We start from the raw sequence: 21,958 nt of genomic DNA on the forward strand, positions 1-21,958 counted from the left end.
CCGTTTCTGCAGTGTTGAGCCCAGAGTAGCAACAACAGAGGCTCTGTTCACTCTGTTACAGCTCAGAGAAGTACACACTGATTTTGAAGATGGCATTTTAAATTAAAATATTACATAGTGTTCCTTTAAAGAAGAGCTGGTGAACACAGTGTTAAATTTGCACTCATCCCAATGTTTCTAGACTTCAAATTGAAAATGGGCAAATGGTTTTCAAAAACAAATAAACTTTTGTGTGTGTCCAGAGCTGAGCGCGTGCACCTGCCGTACAGGTGTGATTCAGAACTGATTTCCGTATGCTGCGAGACAAACGAAACTCTCCTCTATGACATCATCAGTGAATACCTGGGACAGGGCTGTGGTTGGCTGTGCAGGGTCATGTGATCCAGGTGTGTGTGTGTTGACTCAGGTGAAACCTGATCTCCGGACGGCTGACACTCCTTCAGGTGTGTCCTCTTGGCCGTCTCTGAGACTATTCCGGCTTGTTGTGGGTGACGGTTTAGATTCTGCTGGGGACTGTTGGCTCCATGGAAGCAGGGGGTCTATCTGTAGAGGAGGATGTGGTCTCAGGTGAGAGATGAACACTTTTTAAAGCTCACGTTTGTATTTTTATTTTTTCCTGTTTATTCTCTGTTCCTTTCTGAAGCGAGCCACAGAGAGGTTAGCAGACATGCTACAGCGTTTACAACGCACTCTGAACACTTCAGCACTTCCTATTAACCCTTTATTCCTGATGTTTTTGGCACAGGTCTGAAGTGTGGCATGTTTATAAACCCTGTATAAAACAAGGGAATGCCTTTATAATGTCACCTTCTCTCAGTGAGACCCACTAAAGCAAGGTTACGTGTTGTGGAACCTCTTTATTTATAAACTGCTCAGGAGTGCGGACACAGGCTTACGGCAGGAGGTATGAGGTGCTGTGTGTGCATCTGACTCCTTATGAGTACAGGACTCACAGGAGGTGTACGTGGGAGCTTTGGGACTCGTGTGTGTGTGTGTGTGGAGCTGAAATGAAAGGTCCGCAGTTTTGTTCCTGACACGGACCAATCTTTAATGGTTTCGGTTCATTCCTGCGGCTCTCTGTTGTTCTCTGTTCTGCTCCGTCGTGGATGTAGTTTGTAGAGAATCAGAATCCGAGTCTAACACAATGTCAGTGAGGAAGCTGTTTCTGTCGCGTGGGGGGAGTGATGTATTCGTGGTGACAGCAGTGTTACTCACTCTGGCGGTTTTTCAGGATGTGTTTGAGGATATCACACTGAAAGTGTAACAGTGTAAAAGTGTGCAGGAGAAAACAGTACTATCCCTGTACAACACGTAAAGAGTGAAATTACAAACGGAGTTCAGCGAACTGACAGCAGCCATGACACATGCAGTAGATCAGCGTTCAACACCAGGCTCAGGCTACGTACAATAACACGTCTGTGTGTGTTCCCATCACCTCCAACAACATACAGCCCCCGCTCCCTTCATTAACGTGCAGCTGAGTGTGGGCTGTGGTGGGACTGTGTCTGTCAGAGCTACACAGGGGCTCTGATGAGGTGTTGCCTGTCGATACCCATCCCATAATGTTGGTGTTCATTTAGATGCTTCACATCTTTTAAGGTGGAACAGTGTGTTTGAGTAAACAGCAGGAAACTGCTCTAATGCCTTTACGAAGCCCCAGTGTCTGAAAATGGGTAAAAAAAACTAAGTGTCTGGGTCCGGTGCTAGGCTTTCTCTCTCTCTGCTCACGGAGGTTTTTAGACAACGGAGAGACTCCAAGCGCTGAAAAGCACAAATCGAGATGGGGATGTTGCTCTATTGCTGCTCCATAGGGGGGTAATACTGACTTATTTTTGCAGGTACAGTTACATTACTTAAGGTGGAACTGACTCTAAATTCAGGAGGGTGCTAACTGCATGAAAGTAAACACAGAGTGAAAGTGCTACAAAACTAAACAGCTTGAGTTACACATGAGTTTCTGTGGGAATTCAAACAGTGAATAAACACTTACAGACAATTTACACAAACTGTTTATTCTTCTGTAAACACACACACAGTAAAAACAAAGTGGACAACACTGAGGTCAGCAACAATCACAGAGTGATGTCTGTATACTGTACAATTAATAAACCAATAATGTGATTGTAGAGACAAGTGTGTGTGGAGATGGCCAGTGGTTTTCCTTTTTTCCTGTTTGTTGTTGTAGTAGCCAGTTTTGCCCACAGAGGGTGCTGCAGGAGCACATTGGGCTCTGTGTAGTGAAGTGAAGCTCTTGTTTGAAGGTGTGTGTTTGTGTGTGTGTGTGTGTGTGTACAGGAGAAGCTCCTGAACAACCCTCCTCCACCAGTCCCCTTCATTGCTCCCAGTGTGTGTATCCCCTCCATCGAAAGCTCCAGTGTGTGGAACAGTGGAACTGTGTTCTCTGGAGTGAGGGGAGTTCCTCTGGTGTGTGGAATAGTGGAACTGTGTTTTCTCTCTGTGTGTCACTCTCTACTCTATAAATGAACACCTGCGTGATGTCACTTCCTGTTGCTGTTGGCTCCGCCCAGCCTGGGCTCATTTTGCAGGAGGTTCTCGGGTTACAGGGAGGAGGGGGTAGTGGGAAATGGAGGTGTGATGTTCTAGATGTCCAGTGGAACGTTACTATGTGACACACACACACACTCGAGCTTGAACTTTAGTCCTGAAACTACTCTGCGCTGTTGGGGAATGACAGGAATCCGAGGAGGAATACCTCACCTTTTTTATTTACACACACACAGAGAGAGAGAGAGAGAGAATGAGAGAGAGAGACAGAGAGAGGAAGGGGGGCAGAGAGGAAGGGAGGAACCTAGATAGATAGATAGAAACAGAGGGAGAGAGAGAGGTGAGCCAAACCAGATCCGGTTACGTGTTGGTTAGGCCACTGGGAGGGAGAGAGAGAGGGAGAGAGAGAGAGAGAGAGAGAACAAAGTAGTAGAGGAGAAGAGAACAAAGTAGTAGAGGAGAAGAGAACAAGTGAGAAGAGAAGAGGAGTGTTTGTATCTTTGCTGTCATTGCCTAAATTTAAAAAATGTCTTGACCGACTTCACTCTGAAGAACAGAGGAGAGACGAGAAGAAAAGGAGCTAATAGAGAGAAGAGAAAAGAAAGAGGAGAGAGCCGTCAATTCATTGTCTTGTTTTGCTCATTGTTGAAAATGAGGAAATGCCGTAAAAGATGAGTGCGGAGACAGAAGGTAAAAAGAAGTGAGGAGAAATGTAACAGACACGAGAGGAGAACAGAGAAAAGAACAGATGAAAGGTGACTAGCGGAGAATAGAGCAGCAGAGGAGTGAGAAAAGAGGAGAAGACAGGTGTCTAGAGGAGAAGAAGAAAGCAGAAGGGATTATAGTAAGAGAGGAGGAGGAGGACGGTGTCTGGGGCCGAGGCTGTTTGGCCTCCTGCAGTGGGCCTCGTGACGGGGGTCTGCAGGACGGGAGGATTAAAGAGCTTCAAAATAAGAGCATGGGCCAAGGAGCCAGCTCTGAGGCACACAGACAACATTCCACCTTAAATGCAGGTGAGTCTTAAGGTGGCAGGGAATTTCAAATGACAAAAGATCAAAGCATAATAACAACAAACACATGTCAAAAGTAAACAGGCATCAGTTGACCGCCTCACAACTTATAAACACTTCTATAAAATGTTAGAAAGTGTTGCGTTAAACTGGGAGCTTGTGTCTCATTGGCTCTGCTGGATGATATGGGAGGAGTCAATGGGCAGTTCCACAATCAGGAGTAAACCCACAGATCTTCACTAGGGCTGTGTTTTAGTGCCGTACAGAACCCTTTTCTAAAAGGTGCCATATAGAACCATCTACAGCACATTCTCCATCAGTCTGAAGAACCCCTTCATGATGCAGAATCCTTTAATCAAGCAGAAGTTTCCTTAAGTGCTCAGGGTTCTGTATAGAACAATTTCCTTTAATGAAGAATCCGTGTGGAAGGGTCATTTTTGAGAGTGTAAAAGTAGAATGCTGTGTTTAAGAGGTGTCACTGCTGCATTTATAGATGTTTGAAGGAAGGCTACAGTGTCGACGAGTGAGGTTCTGTGTTTGTTTGTTCTGAGGTATGTAGAGCTCTGAAAAGTGGAGCTGATTTCTGGTTGATGGCGGGGGCTGGTGAAAGCTGATGGAATGCAGTGAGATCCTGTTTTTCTGAGACAGTGACTGTAGTGTTGTAGTGGTTGTTATTGTGGTTGTTGTTTTAGTTGTTGTTCTTGTTGTGGTGGTTATTGTTGTTCTTGTTGTGGTGGTTATTGTTGTTGTTCTTTTTGTGGTGGTTGTTGTTGTCTTGTTGTGGAGGTAGATGTTGTAGTGGTTGTTGTTGTAGTGGTTATGGTAGTTGTTGTTGTTCTTGTTGTGGAGGTGGATGTTGTTGGTCTTGTGGTGATTGTTGTAGTGGTTGTGGTTGTCATGTCAAGAGAGTTTTATTGTCAATTCTGCATATGTACAGGACATACAAAGGATTGAAATTACGTTACTCTCCTCTCCAAGGTGCAGTAACATTTAACAAAAAATAGACTAAGTTCAATTAAGCTAAGTATATAAATATATGAAAGTGAACAAACAGAAGACAAGTGCAGGACATACGATACCAGCAGCTCACTGATAGACATACATGTGTCAATGGGACACTGACTGAAGACAATAACCTGATTTGGAGGTAGGATAATGGATGTACAAGGCAGCGTAAACAATAGTGCAAAATAATTGTAATAGGAGGAGGTAGGATACTGGATGTACAAGGCAGAGTAGACAATAGTGCAAGATAATCGTATAACCACTAAATAAAGTGAACAAGTGCATACCGGCTCTTTTGAAAAAGTCAGTTAGGTCTGATGAGGAGCTTAAGTGACAGTACCAATATAAACAGAACCGGTGTCAACAGTAGTGCAAATACAGGGATATGAAGCCTGGAGGCTGGTTAAAGTGACTGACTGCCTGTCTGATTTTTAAAGTCACAGTTGGGTATTGGTGCTAATTGATGAGGTTGTTGTATGTGGGGGGGCAGAAGTGGGAGGGGGGCAGAAGAGGGTGAGAGTTCAGCATTCTAGCTAGTTGTTGTTGTTATTGTGGTTATGGTGGTTGTTGTGGTTGTTGTTGTTGTTATTATGGTGGTTGTTGTTCTTGTTGTGGAGGTGAATGTGGTTGTTGTGGTTGTTATTGTGGTTGTTGCTGTTAGTGTGGTTGTTGTTGTTTTAGTTGTTGTTGTTAATGTGGTTGCTGTTGTTCTTGTGGTGGTGATTGTTGAGGTGGTTGTTCTTGTGATTGTGGTTGTTCTTGTTGTGCTTGTGGTGGTTGGTCTTGTTGTTGTTGTTGTTGTGGAGGTGGTTGTATGATTACTGTGTTATTTATTAAATATGGTTTGTGTGGGTGTCATTTTGCGTGTACTGTTTCAGACGAAGAAGTGTTATGTCTTATTGAACTGGACCTAATCTTCACACAATCAATCAATCAATCAACCAATGAATCAGTCTCCTCTCCCGAGTCTTTTTTCTGTAGTTGCTGCTGTGTGATGGAGGAGCTGACAGCGTTCCAAGGCTCCAGCTGGTTTTTAACATGTTTGTGTGGAGTCTTCACTGGAAAACGTGTTGCAACACACACACACACGCACGCATGCACGCACACACACACTCAACATAACCTAAAACAAAACATGGCCATAAGTTTATGGATGCCTGCAGAACTCCCACTAGTTGTTGGAACATTGCTTTGAGGATTTGATGGCAGGATTAGTGAGGTCAGGTGCTTCTCTTTCTCTCTCCTCCTCTACCACTCTCTCTCTCTCTCTCTCTCTCTCTCTCTCTCTCTCTCTCTCTCTATGTCTGTGTCTGAAATTTTGAGTAATGTGTAGTGTCCCTGTCAGACAGAAATTGATGGATAAAAAGATGGATAGAGAGATAGATGGATGGACAGACAGACAGATAAATAGACACTTGTGGTTGTGGTTTCTCGTCTGAGGCGTTGTGGGATGGTAAAGAAGCTGAAACTGGTTTGTCTCGAGGATGAAGACAGGGCTCGGCTCGGAGCGAGTTTGACTCATCACTGAAAAATCAGCAGCCTTAAGTTCTGTGACTCTCTCTACGACAGGAGCAGTGTCCTGCAGAGAAACGGGTTCAAGATCTGGTTCAGATTAATTCAGTTTAATTCAGGTTCATCCAGTTTAATTCAGATGTGTTGAACCCGAGAGCTCCGTTTCAGTCGCAAGACAGATCAGTTAAGATCAGTCACTTCTCTCTCTCTCTCTCTCTCTCTCTCTCTCACACATTCTCTCGCTCTCTCACATTCTCTCTTTCTCTCTCACACATTCTTTCTTTCTCACATACATTCTCTCTTTCTCTCTCACACACACATTCTCTCTTTTTCTCTCTCTCACACATTCTCTCTCTCTCTCTCTCTTTTTCTCTCTCTCACACATTCTCTCTCTCGCTCGCTCTCTCTCTCACACACACATTCTCTTTTTCTCTCTGTCACACACATTCTCTCTCTCTCGCTCACATCTCTCTCTCTCACACACATGCTCTCTCTCTCACACACACACATTCTCTCTCTCTCTCACACACACACATTCTCTCTCTCTCTCACACACATTCTCTCTCTCTCTCCCTCTCTCACACATTTTCTCTTTTTCTCTCTCTCTCACATTCTCTCTCTCTTTCTCTCTCAGATGATGAAGTGGACAATCCACAGTTCAGTACAGAAGACTCTCCTCCATCCAAACGCAAAGGAAAATTCCAAAAAATTGGAAACATCTTCAAGCCCTGGAGGTGGAGGAAGAAGAAAACCGCCAGTGAAAAGTTCAAAGAGACATCGGAGGGTAGGAATCTCTCTGTTCTTCACATAAAATGCTTTCAACGACATCTCTGTTTATAGGCTGTTTATAACAATGTGGTGTGCTGTTTATAAGCATCTGCGTGTGTGTTTCAGTGCTGGAGAGGAAGATCTCCATGAGGAAGCCCAGACAGGAGCTGATAGATAAAGGAGTTCTGAAGGAGATCTCAGAGAACGGTACAGAGACGAGAGGAGCCCAGCCCTCTGCAGCAGCAGTGTGTGTGATAAAGGAGAGGGGGCAGAGTTGCAGTGGACCTAGATTTGTTTAATGTTATTTTAATGAAGAACCTCCATTTATAACCAGGGATGTATTGCTCCAATCTCACACATCGATTTCGGGATTATTTTACTGATCAGTACTAACCCTAAGTTAGTACTGATCAGTTTAGTCTGATCCTCTGTTTCCTCTCCTCCACACTACCTCCTGCTCCTCCTCTTCCTCCTCCTACCTCTGCTCCTCCTCTTCCTCCTCCTCCTCCTACCTCTGCTCCTCTTCCTCCTCCTCCTCCTTCTACCCCTGCTCCTCCTCCTCTTCCTCCTCCTATCTCTGCTCCTCCTCCTCCTCTTCCTCCTTTTACCCCTGCTCCTCCTCCTCCTCCTTCTACCCCTGCTCCTCCTCCTCCCCCTGCTTCTCCTCCAGAACAGAGTTCACCCTCTCAGGCTCAGTGCAGACATTCTGCACTGATATGTCTCTTTAGAAACAGCCATTGTGCTGACACCAAGTGGCCTGGATGAGGCTGAGATTCTGTAGTAAACCTGAACCTGTTCATTCAGGGAAGATGGAGTATGATGATTCTCATGAAAACTGCATTCGCAGCAATAATATTAATAAATCATTTTTTATGGGTGAAAATGACTGACGGCATCTTTTAATCTTTAGGTAGTTGTTAATAATGCAGTGTTTACCCTTTCTTCCCCTTTGTGTATCACAGAGAGTAATGACGTTAAAGCTCCCTCTGTGAAAAACGGACACACGGCTCCGGTCTCGGGGTCAGAGCCAGGGTCCGACGGCAAAGGTCCGACCTGGAAGAACGCTCCAGACGCAGAACGGCGGAACAGAGTGCCGTCAGACGTCACACGTAACCGGAAACCTCTGGACGTGGACGCTCGCATTAGAGTACCCTCAGACTCCGACAAGAGGACGTCATCTTTACCCAGAGACAGATACGGGTTGGACGACAGGTGCGTGTCTGTCTCCACTCACTGTTTAATCCAGAGCTCCTTTTGTTGGTATATTTAGCTCACACAGCACACTAGGGTTCGATTCCCTGCTTAGGCAGCATCACCACTATGCAAAAGGACTGGATTCAAACGTCTCTGCTGAAATCTCCTGTAAATCTACACTGACCTTATTATTGTTCCAGGTTCCGGGAACGGAGAGACGAAAACAGAGAATGGAGGGACGACAGGGAGGACAGAGGCAGGAGGGACGACCGAGAAGAGAGGGACCGACGGGACAGACGAGAAGACAGAGACAGGAGGGATAGGAGGGACGACCGAGAGGAGAGAGACAGACGGGACAGAGAAGAGTGGGAGAGGAGAGAAGAGCGCGAGAGGAGGGAGAGAAGAGACGAGCCGCGAGAAAGGAGACCCGAGAGCGAGTGGAGAGACGATCGAGAGAGGAGAGAGGAGCGAGACAGGAGAGACCGGAAGGAGAGGCCTGAGAGTGAATGGAGGGAGGAGAGAGAAAGACGAGAGGAGAAGGAGAGGAGGGAGGAGAGAGAAAGACGAGAGGAGAAGGAGAGGCGAGAGGAGAGAGAAAGGAGGGAGGAGAAGGAGAGGAAGGAAGAGCGAGAAAGGAGGGAGGAGAAGGAGAGGAAGGAAGAGCGAGAAAGGAGGGAGGAGAAGGAGAGGAAGGAAGAGCGAGAAAGGAGAGGACGTGTTTCGGACACAAAGGCGGCCAGGCCCCACTCCGAGATGGACATGAGGACGTCTCTCCAGAAGAGTGCCGAGGCCGGACAGGACGTCCGAGCGGGTTCACAGCCAGAACGCTGGGGCACGCTGCCCCGGTGCTTACCTTCGGACGACCCCAGGGCCCGGACAGGTAAATAATCAACAGTAAAGCAAACATCACTGCCCCACGCCGCGTTCACTCTGTCCCTGAGTCTCACCACAGGCTTCACAGAGGAATCAAATACAGGTTTAAATGGAGTCCTTCAGGAAACTTTACGTTTAAATATACTTCATAAACCCTTCAGACCTTAGATTTACAGCTAAATTTACAATCTCTATTTTTATTTACAAACCTAGTGCATTTATATATTTACATTCATTATTATTAATATTGGATATTATTATATAGTGTTAGTTATAATATTTCTTTTGTTTTTAGTTTATATTTAGCATCTATCTTTACAACATTCAACATTCAACATTAATAGTAGTAATAATAATTATATTTATTATTAATAATAGTATTTTTTTATTAATTATAATATTTATTTTTATTGTTTGTAGTAGAAGTAGTATTCATTGTTAATAATGTTTTTTCTTCTTCTTCTTCTTCTTATTATTATTATTATTATCAGGCCAGTAATTTAGTTGCTGATGTTTTAATTGTGGAGGCTCTAATTAGTGCATCTCTCTTGAAGGGTTTTTAAAATGTAGGCGACTTAGTAAATAAATATTATTCTTTAAAATGTAATTTGTTGTATTCCCTATTGACCCAAGGCATTGCAGAGAGGGCTGAGTTCTTTAGGCTCCACCTCTTCACCATAGAGACCAGAACCCTTGGGGAATGCTACAGTAACTGGAACAGATTTTCAGCTCCTTTTAAATCCATTAAAAGCCCTCTTTCAGGTCCCTTTTAAAGCCACTATCCACGTTTTTTTTTTTTTTTTAACGTTTGTTAATATTAAAGTAAGTGTTAAACTGAATGTAACTTCGAATGAGGGGCATGGACACCGTCCCCCCGAGACACTCCTCCACTCCCAGCAGGGTTTTATCCCGGGGAGGGTCCATACCCTAAACGTATCGCTGACTGTGATTGGTTCTGGGGCAAACCTGAGGTCAGGTATGCCAGATTTAGCCCTGCCCACTAAAGGCCAAGAGAAGAAAACTGGGAAACATTATTTAAAATATCTCTTAAAACTCAAGCAAAATTTGCTCAAGGAGCAAAAATACCAAATCTTACCTAGCGTTGCTTTAATGTGCTGTTTGTCTTTGTGTTTCTCCTGTGACTGTGCCCCCGTCTGCCTGTGACTGAAATAAATCTCCACTCAATCTTTCATACAAGGCTATAGGACAGGATCCATCACAGAAATGTCCTTATAAAGGTCTTTATAACTGTATTTATAACCAAAATTGAGAGGTGCGGTCAGTGTTTCCCTCCGCTCATTAGTTAGTTAGTTGAATTAATGATATATGTATATATTAGTACAAATTGAACATTTTCAAAATACTAAGAAGAAACAACAACAAAAAATGTTTAATTTTTAACATAACACCATGGCACAGTGATACCTTGACTTATGAGTTTAATTCGTTCTGTGACTGAGCTCATAACTTAATTTGCTCGTATTTAAAACTAAATTTCCCCATTAAAATGAATTGAAAAACAATTATTCCGTACCAGCCCCAAAACCATTTTTATTACTTGTTTATATATAAGTAAATATAAATATGTATTTTATAATTAACAAATAACGAGATGACCAAGTGAACTGAGCGCTCGCTGGGCCACCTAGTATTGGGTGGAGTAAGCTCGCTTGCTCGTGACTCAGATTTCACATCTTAAAGCATAAAAATCGTCGAGCGACGGCTCATATCTCGTAAGATTTGTAAGTTGATTCACTCATAAGTCAAGGTTTCACTGCATTTGATTCATGTAAATACCTTTTTCAAGTGGTTTTAAAATGATAGTGATATTATTGTGAACGATGCGATATTGCACTGCCCCACTAAGGGTCAGCAACAATCGTCTGTGTATTGTAAAATAAATCAATAATGTGAGTATTGTGACAGACCTGGGAAAGACTCACTGTGGTGATGAGTTTAGGTTTTCACGAGCGACGAGATTAATTTCAGTCACAGCCTGGTCTTCCATGTGCCCTTTCTTTGTTGTTCATCTGTTTGTGTTTGCCCCCCCCCCCCCCCCCCCCCCCCTCTGTGTTAGGCTCCGTCGGTGTGCGCTTTACTCCAGTCCCTGAGCTGGATTTGGGACACGTCCTTCTTCCCAAGGAGTCGCGTCCCAATCCCAAACAGGCCATCCTCCCTCCCAAGTGGCTGATGTCCTCCACCTCCCCCTCTGCAGATTCTTCCTCATCCTCATCCTCATCAGCATCTTCATCATCTTCCTCATCCTCAGCCCCCCGCATCGCTAAACCCCCTCCCAGGACGGTCTCTCTGAGAGGGAAGGATCCCTCCTGGGAGAGTCCTATTCTTCTGCCTTTACCTTTACCTGCCTCGGGTGTGTCCAGAGCCCAGGACATGCCCCCTGCCGTCCCTACTCATGCCTCTAATGCCCCCGTGGCCCCTTCTGCTGTATCTAATGCCCCAAAACCACTCCCTGGTATCCCTCCTACAGCTTCTACAGCCCCTAAGGCAACTCCCACATCCTTCAGCGCCCCACCCCCTGCCTCTGTTGCTCCTCCCACTGTCTCTTATGTCACAAAACCACTCCCTAGTATCCCTGCTACTGCTTCTACAGCCTCTAAGGCCACTACCACATCCTCCAATGCCCCACCCCCTGTCTCTAATGCCCCTCCCACTGTCTCTAATGTCGCTTCTGCTCCTTCTGCTGCCCCAAAACTGCCTCCTATTGCTCCTCCCACTGCTTCTAGTGCTCCCTCCAATACAACAAATGCCCCTCCCACCACCCATAATGCCCCTACCACTGTCTTGAATGCCCCAAAGCTGCCCCCCATGCCCCCTCCCAAACCCACCAACCGCAACAGCAACCCCTCCCTCCAAGGTGAGTCCTGTCGCTTCTGCTTCTACTGCAGTGAAACCTTGTATCTCCACTCTGCGCTTTGTGTCCAAACACAGCAGAGACCTCAGGAACAACTGTCATTCACTCATTTTTATTGTGTTTATTTACATCAAACTTATGTGAAATCACATCAAACGCCCCATAGAGCAGATTTACACCAAAAATAATCCAGCTCTGAATCCAGTTCAACAGAAATAATCCAGCTCTGAATCCAGTTCAACAGAAATAATCCAGCTCTGAATCCAGTTACACAGAAATAATCCAGCTCTGAATCCAGTTACACAGAAATAATCCAGCTCTGAATCCAGTTACACAGAAATAATCCAGCTCTGAATCCAGTTACACAGAAATAATCCAGCTCTGAGTCCAGTTACACAGAAATAATCCAGCTCTGAGTCCAGTTACACGGAAATAATCCAGCTCTGAATCCAGTTACACGGAAATAATCCAGCTCTGAATCCAGTTACACGGAAATAATCCAGCTCTGAATCCAGTTACACGGAAATAATCCAGCTCTGAATCCAGTTACACGGAAATAATCCAGCTCTGAATCCAGTTACACAGAAATAATCCAGCTCCAATTAAACAGGATTAGTCCTGGGTTAGGACTGGATTAGTTCTGATTAACTGGGTTTAGAGCTGGATTAGTCCTGATTAACCAGGTTTAGAGCTGGATTAGTTCTAATTAATTGAATTTAGAGTTGGATTAGTCCTGATTAACCAGGTTTAGAGCTGGATTAGTTCTGATTAACCGGGTTTAGAGCTGGATTAGTCCTGATTAACCGGGTTTAAAGCTGGATTAGTTCTGATTAACTGGATTTAGAGATGGATTAGTTCTGATTAACTGGATTTAGAGCTGGATTAGTCCTGATTAACTGGATTTAATCTGGGTCAGGGTTCTAGGTCAGTACCAGAGTGGTGTGGCTCTGAGAACGGCTGGATATAGAGTCTCTGTGATGCCATTATTGTTATCTCTGAATTTTAACTACACAGAGAGAGAGAGAGAGAGAGAGAGAGAGAGAGAGAGAGAGAGAGAGAGAGAGAGAGAGAGAGAGAGAGAAGGTGTGGGCACATAAGAGACAGGGAGACGTGTCTGTGCTGTGTAGAGAGAGACAGACAGACTCAGAGATAGACTCAGAAAGAGACAGACAGACTCAGAGAGAGACGGGTAGATGTGTCTGTGCTGTGTAGAGAGACTCAGAGAGAGACTCGGAGAGAGACAGACAGACTCAGAGAGAGACAGACAGACTCAGAGAGAGACGGGGAGACGTGTCTGTGCTGTGTAGTGAGAGACAGATAGACTCAGAGAGAGACAGATAGGCTCAGAGAGACTCAGACTGAGACGGAGAGATGTGTCTGTGCTGTGTAGAGAGAGACAGACAGACAGAGAGTGAGACGGAGCATGGATCAGAGCGGAGTGCCGTGTGGAGAACACTGGAGGATAATCTCTTTTATTTCTGTTGTTTTACTGAATAATTTATTCATATTTTGAAGGTAAATGTAATTATTTACTTCTTTAAATCAGTGTTAATTTAGTTAAAATCTGTGATGAAAACTATTCATAGACATTTTTCACAATAAAAACAAGACAAGAACCAAATAAAAATATTATGTAGATGATGAGGACTGGCGCCCCCTGCAGGGTTTGTTCCCTCCAGTGTGCCCAGTGATTTCGGGTAGGCTCCAGACCCTGAACTGGATAAGGGCTACAGACAATGAATGAATGAAATTCAAGATGAGAACCATGATTAAATGTGCTGCATTTTATTAACAAATAAAAACTATATGTTGAGGTGGAAAGATAAATGTCTGGGAGTCACTCGTTTTAACAGTTCGCCAAAGATTCATCAAGTTGAAAATAAATATTATTCTTTATTTAAAACATTTCAATAGTTTTAAATGCAACACATTTTATGTTATTTAAGTTTAGTGATGAATAATAACTCTAAAGTAGTAAAACCTTTAAAAACATGACTAAAATTTGGCTTTTTTTTTTAGATAATGGACTAATAAACTATTTTCAGGTTTCATTGAATAAAACTGGACTAAAACAATAAATAACTTGAGACTTAAACTAAATCCAAATCAGTTTTAAAAATGAAGACTTTATTTTTTTTTTTTTGCTTTTATTTTTCCTCAGTGGATCCCCCTCAGGTTCCTGGCGCCTCAAACCCGGTTCCAGCGAAGCGTTCTCCTCCGGTTCCTCCACAGAGAACCACGCCGGTCGCTGCTAAACGCCTGTCAGAAGAGCTCCCATCCAATCAGAACGAAGCACCATCAGCAGGCCCAGGCCCTGCCCCACCCACTGACCAATCAGAGGAAGCCAAAATCCCGGTCTCCGCCCCCGGCACAGTGTCCCCTCCTCCAGTCCACATCCCTCCATCTCCTCCTCGCGCTAATCCTCCTCCTCGCGGCGCTAGTTTAGCCGCAGAGTTCATCCCCCTGCACATCCTCATCCAGCGAGCGCTCACAAGCCCCGCCCACAACACGCTCACCGCCAACCGCGACCCTAACACCCACCGAGCCCACTCCCTCCTTTTCGAGACGCCGCCAGAGGTCGAGAACCACAGACGATCACTTCCTGTCACCATAGAGCCCCTCCGACTGTGAGTTCCCCTTTCATCTCTGAATTTACCCACAATTCAGCTCTTCAAAGGGATTAGAGCCCCTCTGATTCTATGTTCTCAGGAGATCTTTTTCTTTAAGTATTCTAGGTTTTGTCTTCTTTTTTGTCTTGAGTAATAGCTCCACCCACAAGTATCATAGCTCCGCTCTCACGTGTCTTAGCTTTTCCTTCATTTTTTTAGCTCCTCCCTCATGTGCCATAGTTCCCTGTGTCTTAGCCCCTCCTTCAAGTGATTTAGCCCCACCCACAAACGTTTTAGCTCTTCCCACTCACTGCCTTAGCTCCTCCCTCTGTGTTAATACAATACACTGCCTGACTCTCTCTCTCTCTCTCTCTCTCAGTCCTGAGGATGATGATTTTGATATGGAGGAGGAGCTGGCGAAGCTGAAGCCGGCTCCAGTTCCTGGTCATTTTTCTGAGCTGGAGCCTCGGAGCCGACGAGGTTTAATCGGGAATCCTGGAGTTTCTGTGATTCCCGAGAGTTCCGGAGCTGGAGACAGTGAGGAAGAGGAAGAGGAAGAGGAAGAGGAGGAGGAGGAGGAGGAGGAGGAGAGCGATTCAGATGGACCCATCCTCTACAGAGACGATGAGGACGAAGATGAGGAGGACATTCCGATAAGTAAGATGCACACAGCTGTGAATAAGTCAGGACCCAGAGAGGCTTAAGCATGGGTTTTTAAGGAGGGGTTTTAAGGACATGTTGGACCGTAAAACTGTGTGTTTTAAAGGTGGTCTGGCGTCTCGTGTGAAGAGGAAGGACACTCTGGCGATGAAGCTGGAGAAACAGCAGGAGAAAGAGCAGCAGCAGAACCAGGAGAATCCAGAAAACAGCAGCTGGAGGAACCGGGAGCAGTGGGAGGTCGTCCGCAACAAGATTGGAACCACACTCACACGGTACACACTCGGCGCACTCTGACGGCACTCACACAGGCTACTAACATAGACGCTGCCTGGAGGCAGGATGTGGAAGTGTAATCTGCATTAATATAAAATTATACCCTGTTTACTGTGAAGCTGCAGTGTGAAACACTGGGGTCTGAGTGTAAGGTGCGTGGGGGTCGTTCAGGGCTGGGTTGTACTAACACCTGACCCTGTTTCATGGCCGATTTCACGACACAGAGAGCCTCAGCACCGTGCTGTGAAACTGGATCCGGAGCCACACATTCACATTGTCTCCTGGAGAAAGCCGTTTCTTTTTGTCCTGCATTTTTCCGTGATTTTACCATCTACTCAAAGCTTCATTGTATGAATATTGTTTAAATAAACATTATGTTGACTAAAGTTAAATGAAATTGACCTCTGCCTGTAACACATTTTGGCAGTGACCACACACACACAGTCTCACACACACAGTCACTAGTGATTAAGGTACTCTCTTCTCACACGTCACAGAGCGAAAAATCTCCGTCACTTTTTTCATGAAACAGTGTTTCTGAGTGTAGCGCCTGAAATGTCTATTGTTTGTCCTTTATTCAGTTCACTAATAATTAGTGAATTAATAAATGCAGTGATAGTGAACCTTTCTCAACGCACTCACACAGTTCCACAGTGCACTGCAGTAAGTAGTGTACAGCCAGTGTAGCCTGGTGGATAGCAGCCTATAATCCATGGTGTAATACAGAGCTGACGCATGGAAGCAGTGTTCAGAACACGCATTAACTCACAGACGCCTCCTGGGGGATACTTTAATGCAGTGTATTTATTCACTACTTTGTGGAACAGTGAGTTCATGCCCTTCTCCTGTGAGTGGCCAGACTTAGTGATTACTGTGGGCCAGGACTGTGACGTTTATGGGCAAACCAACATGAGGCAGTGTTCTTGTTTACTGGCTGTTCTTTCATGGTTCAGGGCAAGCCGAGTAGGGACTAAACCGTGGTGTGTAAACCTTGCAGAGCGCTGATTGTTGAGAGAGTCGTCACTCTACGCCACGCAACGCAGACGTCTAGCACCAACTCTCCATCTGTAAAATCTCCAGCTGCAGCAGAGATCACGTTTGTTTTTATCTGACTCACAATGGCAGCTTGTAAAATTATGCTGTGGTCTTTTGAAGAGGTTCAAACGCTCCTTGGATCGGTGGCCGACGAAAGAATCCAGCAAGAGCTGGACGCTGCAACAAGGAAGGAACTCTACTGATCTGTCTGAACTGATGACGGAGCTGTGTTCAGTCCCAAACAACAACAACAACAACAGGCCAATACACCATGAGTAAACACTGCTTAACGTTACCGCCGCCGTTGTTGTGGTTTCCAAAGCCCACTGTTCCCCTTAGAGACGAGGTTAGAGGCGACACCAGATACATTTGAGGGGGGAGCTGTGGGAAACCAACCACTGACCAATCAGAGAGTAGACTCCAGTAAACTCCAATAGAGTCCGTACCATGCAGTGGGAAAAGCAGCAGTAGTGAGTAGGGGGTAGTTATTTAGACATGAGTTTCTAATCAGATCATTGCAGCACTGTGAACAAGATTTTTTTAAAGTGTTTAGACTATTGTGTGCTTCCCAGACACAACACTTAACTCTCTCTGTGTGTGTGTGTGTGTGTGTGTGTGTGTGTGTGTGTGTGTGTGTGTGTGTGTGTGTGTGTGTGTGCACCCTCAGGCGACTGAGTCAGAGACCAACGCAACAGGAACTTGAGCAAAGAAACATTCTGCAAGGTCAGTCTCCCCTCACAGGATTTTACTTTGTGATTTATTTCTAAAAGACGAGGTGAGTTACAGCCTGAAAACAACCTTCACTCAGTTCCAGTGTCAGTGCTGCCCCCTGGTGGTGGGTCGTGTTCACAGGTAAACGCCTCAGAGCAGGATCAGCTGCAGCCGGAGTTTTAGTGGCTTTCTGTCTTTCTTCTTTAATGAACGCGCTTCTGCTGCTCCTCAGCCCAGTGCCTGTGGGGGGTTGTGGTGGGGGGTGATGTAAAATCCTCTGACTCACACTGAACACTGGCCACAGTCACCGTAGACTCATGGGCAGCTGCTTCATCTTCCTTATGTATTTGTTTTGGTTCTTGTTTCAGCAAAGAATGAAGCAGACAGACGAGCCGAACGCAGCGAGATCAAACGCAGACTCACCAGAAAGGTTACACACACACACACAAAGACACAGACACACACACTCTCACACTCACACTCGTGGACACACTCACGGACACACACAAAGACACAGACACACTCCCTTAGACACAAAAATACAAGCTGTATCTCTGTTAATCCCAACGTCTGTCTGTCTGTGTAGCAGTGTACTAAGGCTTGTCTGTCTGTGTAGCAGTGTACTAAGGCTTGTCTGTCTGTGTAGCAGTGCACTAAGGTCTCTCTGTCTGTGTAGCAGTGTACTAAGGCATGTCTGTCTGTGTAGCAGTGTACTAAGGCATGTCTGTCTGTGTAGCAGTGTACTAAGGCATGTCTGTCTGTGTAGCAGTGTACTAAGGCTTGTCTGTCTGTCTGTGTAGCAGTGTACTAAGGCTTGTCTGTCTGTCTCTTTAGCAGTGTACTAAGGCTTGTCTGTCTGTGTAGCAGTGTACTAACATCTGTCTGTCTGTGTAGCAGTGTACTAAGGTCTGTCTGTCTGTCTGTGTAGCAGTGTACTAAGGTCTGTCTGTCTGTGTAGCAGTGTACTATGGTCTGTCTGTCTGTCTGTGTAGCAGTGTACTAAGGTCTGTCTGTCTGTGTAGCAGTGTACTAAGGACTGTCTGTGTAGAAGTGTACTAAGGTCTGTCTGTCTGTGTAGTGGTGTACTAAGGTCTGTCTGTTGGTCTGTCTGTGTAGCAGTGTACTAAAATCTGTCTGTGTAGTGGTGTACTAAGGTCTGTCTCTCTGTCTGCAGCTGTCTCAGAGGCCGACGGTGGCGGAGCTGCAGGCGAGGAAGATCCTGCGGTTCCATGAGTATGTGGAGTGCACACACGCGGAGGACTACGACCGGAGAGCTGACAAACCCTGGACTAAACTCACCCCCGCTGACAAGGTCAGGGTCCCCTCTGACACCCTCTGTAACTCCCCCCTGACACCCCCTATAACTCCACTCTGACACCCCTTATAATGCCCCCTCCATTGACTGACCCAGCTACTTTAATTCGCATTACCAGTAGAAGGGCATGGGGTGCTCTGGAGCAGCTGTGTATGAGCCTAATGTCACTATGCTCTCTCTCTCTCTCTCTCTCTCTCTCTCAGGCTGCGATCAGGAAGGAGCTGAATGAGTTTAAGAGTTCTGAGATGGAGGTTCATGAGGAGAGTAAAATTTACACCAGGTACAACACACCTTCACAGTTTATACATCCCATAATAATATGGGTCCATAGCTACCACCTACATACACCATAGCAAATACACAGCATTACCCTAGCAACCAAATAGAAACTTACCCTACCAGGCACCAGGCATACCTTTAACTATTATAAATACCACAGCAACTACCCAGAAGTAGCCTAGCAACCACCTTTCAAAAGCATAATAACCACTCAGGAATAACCTAGCAACCACCTATCAGTATCCTAGCAACCAGGAAGTGGGACCCTAGCAACCTAATGGAATTCCACAGCAACATGTTAGCAACTTTGTAGCGTAGAACCATACCCTCAATCTGTATTACTATAGCAACTCCCTAGCAGCCACCTACAGTACCATAGCAACCACACTGGAACCTTTAACCAATGCCATGAGGACACCTTAGCAACCACCTGGGAGTTGTGTGAGCTGAGCACTCAGTGAGAGGTTCTCTAGACCATACAGAGTTTGGACTCAAATTAGAAGAAGATCTGGACACAAATTACGGTTCTTATCTTTGCAGGTTTCATCGACCGTAGTCCAATGCTGAGGAGAAGAGTTTAACCACAGGACAGAGCTGTGAAACCTTACTTCTGGGTTCTTCGTCTCTTCTACACACACACTGCTGCTGGAGAACCACCAGAGACCACCAGAGACCAGTTCTAGACACATTGGAACATGGAACACGGAACAGAACATGGCTCACGCAGGGCGTTCAGGGCACAGAGAAATCATGTAAACCTTTATTTGTTTGTTGTTTGTTTGTTTGTTGGAGGATGGGTGTGGCGTGCCAATCCCTCGAGAACACAGCGTCGGATTGTTTATATTTTATTTTTTTATACAGTAATGGAGTATATGTGTTTGGAGGAGTGCGGAAAGTGAGGTACAAGCTCAGTTACTGTCTCCTCCCTGAAACTGACACAAAAACACAAACTGAATGCCTGAATGTTCTCAGAATCCTGGAGGACTCTGACCAGCGCCATTACGAACCCGGCCACACTTCAAAGGCAGGACGTTCTGAACATTTAGAGACTGTACAGTTATAAGCTCCAGCCGCGCGAGTTTTATTCCCTTTAATTATGAGCTGAAAGTGAGCTCAGTGTCAGTGAAGGTGCTGCATTAAATTCTGAATTCAGAAAACCGACATTACACTGCAGAAAAAAGCTCTCCTCCAGTGAAATCATCTCAAATGGTCTCTAAAGCCCCTTTCACACCTGCGCAGTAATCCAGAAATGTTCCGGAGTTTTCCTGGAGAAGCTGTGTGAGAGAACATTGGTCCCGGACTTCCTCGCGCCCTGGTAAAGACTCCGGGTGAAGTCAGAGTCAGTGCATGTGAGAACGGAGTTCTGGAGTTTCTCTTGCATAGGCTCCGCCCCCCCCATTCATCACCTGGTTTCATCACCTGCTGTGACAGTGCATGTGTGAATGACCACTCCGGGATGTCTCCTGACCCGACACTCCGGAGTTTTGTACAGATTCATGTGTGAGAGAGGCTTGATATTCCTCAGCTCTGAATCTTTCACCTGACTCTAGGCTGTTTTTACTCCTTTTTCTTTTTGTCATTTTATTTTTCTACTCTACTGTGTGTGTTTATCCACTGGAAGATTCTAAGACCTGTTCAGGAGCTGATACTGAATGAGTCACAGATCAGAAACTTTAAAGATAATCTCTAAAAACGTAGAAATCATCCAGAAATCACGAGGAAATCTGACAGTGTTACAGTGATCACAAAGAGATCCGTGAGAGATTCAGGAGACGATTTCAGGTGGTTTCACTTGGTAAGAGCTGGTGTTTCTGCAGTTTTTACTCCAAAACTGAAATGGCCTTGAGTTCTTTAGTTTGACACTGATACGCCGTCGTCTTACAGATCAGGAAGCGATGGTGATGATGACATCACTGTAGCTGTTTCTCAGTCCCAAGAACACACGGGATGTTCTTGTGTTCTCTACAAGAACATTCTTAAGAAGTCACCCCCCAAGAGCAGGTCTGTGATGCCGCAGTGTCGTTCTTTTGTGCGGAGCGTGAAAATATCCGGGTTCTTTAATCGCTCTTGAGCATTAGAGTGTAACTTCGGCAGTGGAAGGTGACGTAAAAAACAACCTGAGAACACACAAGAACACACACTGAGGAACAGCCTTGGGTAATGGTGTAGAATTTGACAGAGTGAGTGTGAATGGATGAAACAGAAATATGTTTTACACTTCGGCTTTAATAATAATAACAATAATAATAATAACAATAATAATACTGACACTGCACTGTGCTGCACCACCCTTCACCCATAATTCACTTCTGTCTAAAAAACGCGGTTCCTATGGGTTACCCAGCCTCCTGACACAGAACCTCATGTCTGTTTTAATGTGAATGAAATGTAGGGTGGTCTCTGAGATGTATGTTTTTCTTTTTTTAAATAATAAAAGTCCTGTGTGTATCTGTGGTGCACAGTAAGAGTCTTCATCACTGAATGACCTCAGGATTTTCCCAGAGCGCCCCCTGGTGCATTCTACTGTTAGGGCTTTTATTTTATAAACACTGAAACAGAACCGCGTCTCAGTACTAGACGTCCCCCTCCCCAAAAACTGTTCAGTATTCAGAGATAAATAACGTGATTACAACATGGTTCTTAACCTGGGGGTCATAAGAGTGGTTCTAAAGAGATTTCAGAACATATCTAGAACCTGGTCACAGTCCAGAACTCTAGCCACCAGCTGTTTTCTATCAGAACCTGGTTTATATTTAGAACTCAGTTAATATCTACAGTGCAGTTAGTACCTAGAACCTGCGGGTTACAGAACCAGCGCGGGTAAAGTCGTCTGAGTGCGGAACAGGTCCAGGTTCTAGACATCTGTTCTGCTGATGTACAGATATTTTTTATGTAAATGGAATATTTCTGATGAACATCTAAGGATTTGATTAAAATTTAATTTCAATTTAAAGCTGAGTCTGATCTCGTCTCCTGACACACTCACGCTCTCTCTCTGACACACACACACAAACATTCTCTTTCTCACACACTCTCTCTCTGACACACACACACACACACTGATGCAGTGCCAGAAGCAGCCTGTTGGGGGAGCTCTAGTCCCTCAGTACAGTGCAGGTGGGAATGGTGATTAGTTCTGGGTCCGAGGAGCTCCGTTTCTGTGGGGGGGAAACACACACACACACACACACACACTGCTCCATCTCTTTGTTTTTCTCCATCTCTTTGTTTTTGTCTGTTTTTTCTCTTATTTCTATCTTCATCTGTTTCTCATTCTCTCACTCCGTCTCCCTCTCTTTGACTCTTATCATTTCTATCTATTTCATCTCGTTTTCTC

The 21,958-nt window shown here is 45.1% G+C and overlaps 1 protein-coding gene across 8 annotated transcripts in view; it reads left to right on the forward strand.

The window, feature by feature from the left end:
* Positions 1 to 21,547, forward strand: part of phactr4a (phosphatase and actin regulator 4a) — a 28,725-nt gene extending 7,178 nt beyond the window's left edge. For 5 of the 8 annotated variants that reach the window (XM_066674766.1, XM_066674762.1, XM_066674765.1 and 2 more), the window contains 13 exons: positions 6,667 to 6,816; positions 6,927 to 7,007; positions 7,763 to 8,012; positions 8,195 to 8,874; positions 10,945 to 11,742; positions 13,901 to 14,366; positions 14,728 to 15,005; positions 15,115 to 15,280; positions 16,984 to 17,039; positions 17,396 to 17,457; positions 18,202 to 18,339; positions 18,546 to 18,622; positions 19,162 to 21,547. In XM_066674766.1, the coding sequence (XP_066530863.1) occupies positions 6,667 to 6,816; positions 6,927 to 7,007; positions 7,763 to 8,012; positions 8,195 to 8,874; positions 10,945 to 11,742; positions 13,901 to 14,366; positions 14,728 to 15,005; positions 15,115 to 15,280; positions 16,984 to 17,039; positions 17,396 to 17,457; positions 18,202 to 18,339; positions 18,546 to 18,622; positions 19,162 to 19,177 (3,218 nt within the window). In that variant the 3' untranslated portion in view covers positions 19,178 to 21,547. Of the gene's footprint in view, positions 1 to 325; positions 568 to 2,957; positions 3,519 to 6,666; positions 6,817 to 6,926; positions 7,008 to 7,762; positions 8,013 to 8,194; positions 8,875 to 10,944; positions 11,743 to 13,900; positions 14,367 to 14,727; positions 15,006 to 15,114; positions 15,281 to 16,983; positions 17,040 to 17,395; positions 17,458 to 18,201; positions 18,340 to 18,545; positions 18,623 to 19,161 lie in introns of those variants that run through there. The other 3 variants (XM_066674764.1, XM_066674761.1, XM_066674768.1) reach the window with 3 other exon arrangements.
* Positions 21,548 to 21,958: the final 411 nt, after the last annotated feature.

This window comes from Hoplias malabaricus, chromosome 6 (assembly GCF_029633855.1).
Source record: "Hoplias malabaricus isolate fHopMal1 chromosome 6, fHopMal1.hap1, whole genome shotgun sequence".
NCBI classification, from domain to species: domain Eukaryota; kingdom Metazoa; phylum Chordata; class Actinopteri; order Characiformes; family Erythrinidae; genus Hoplias; species Hoplias malabaricus.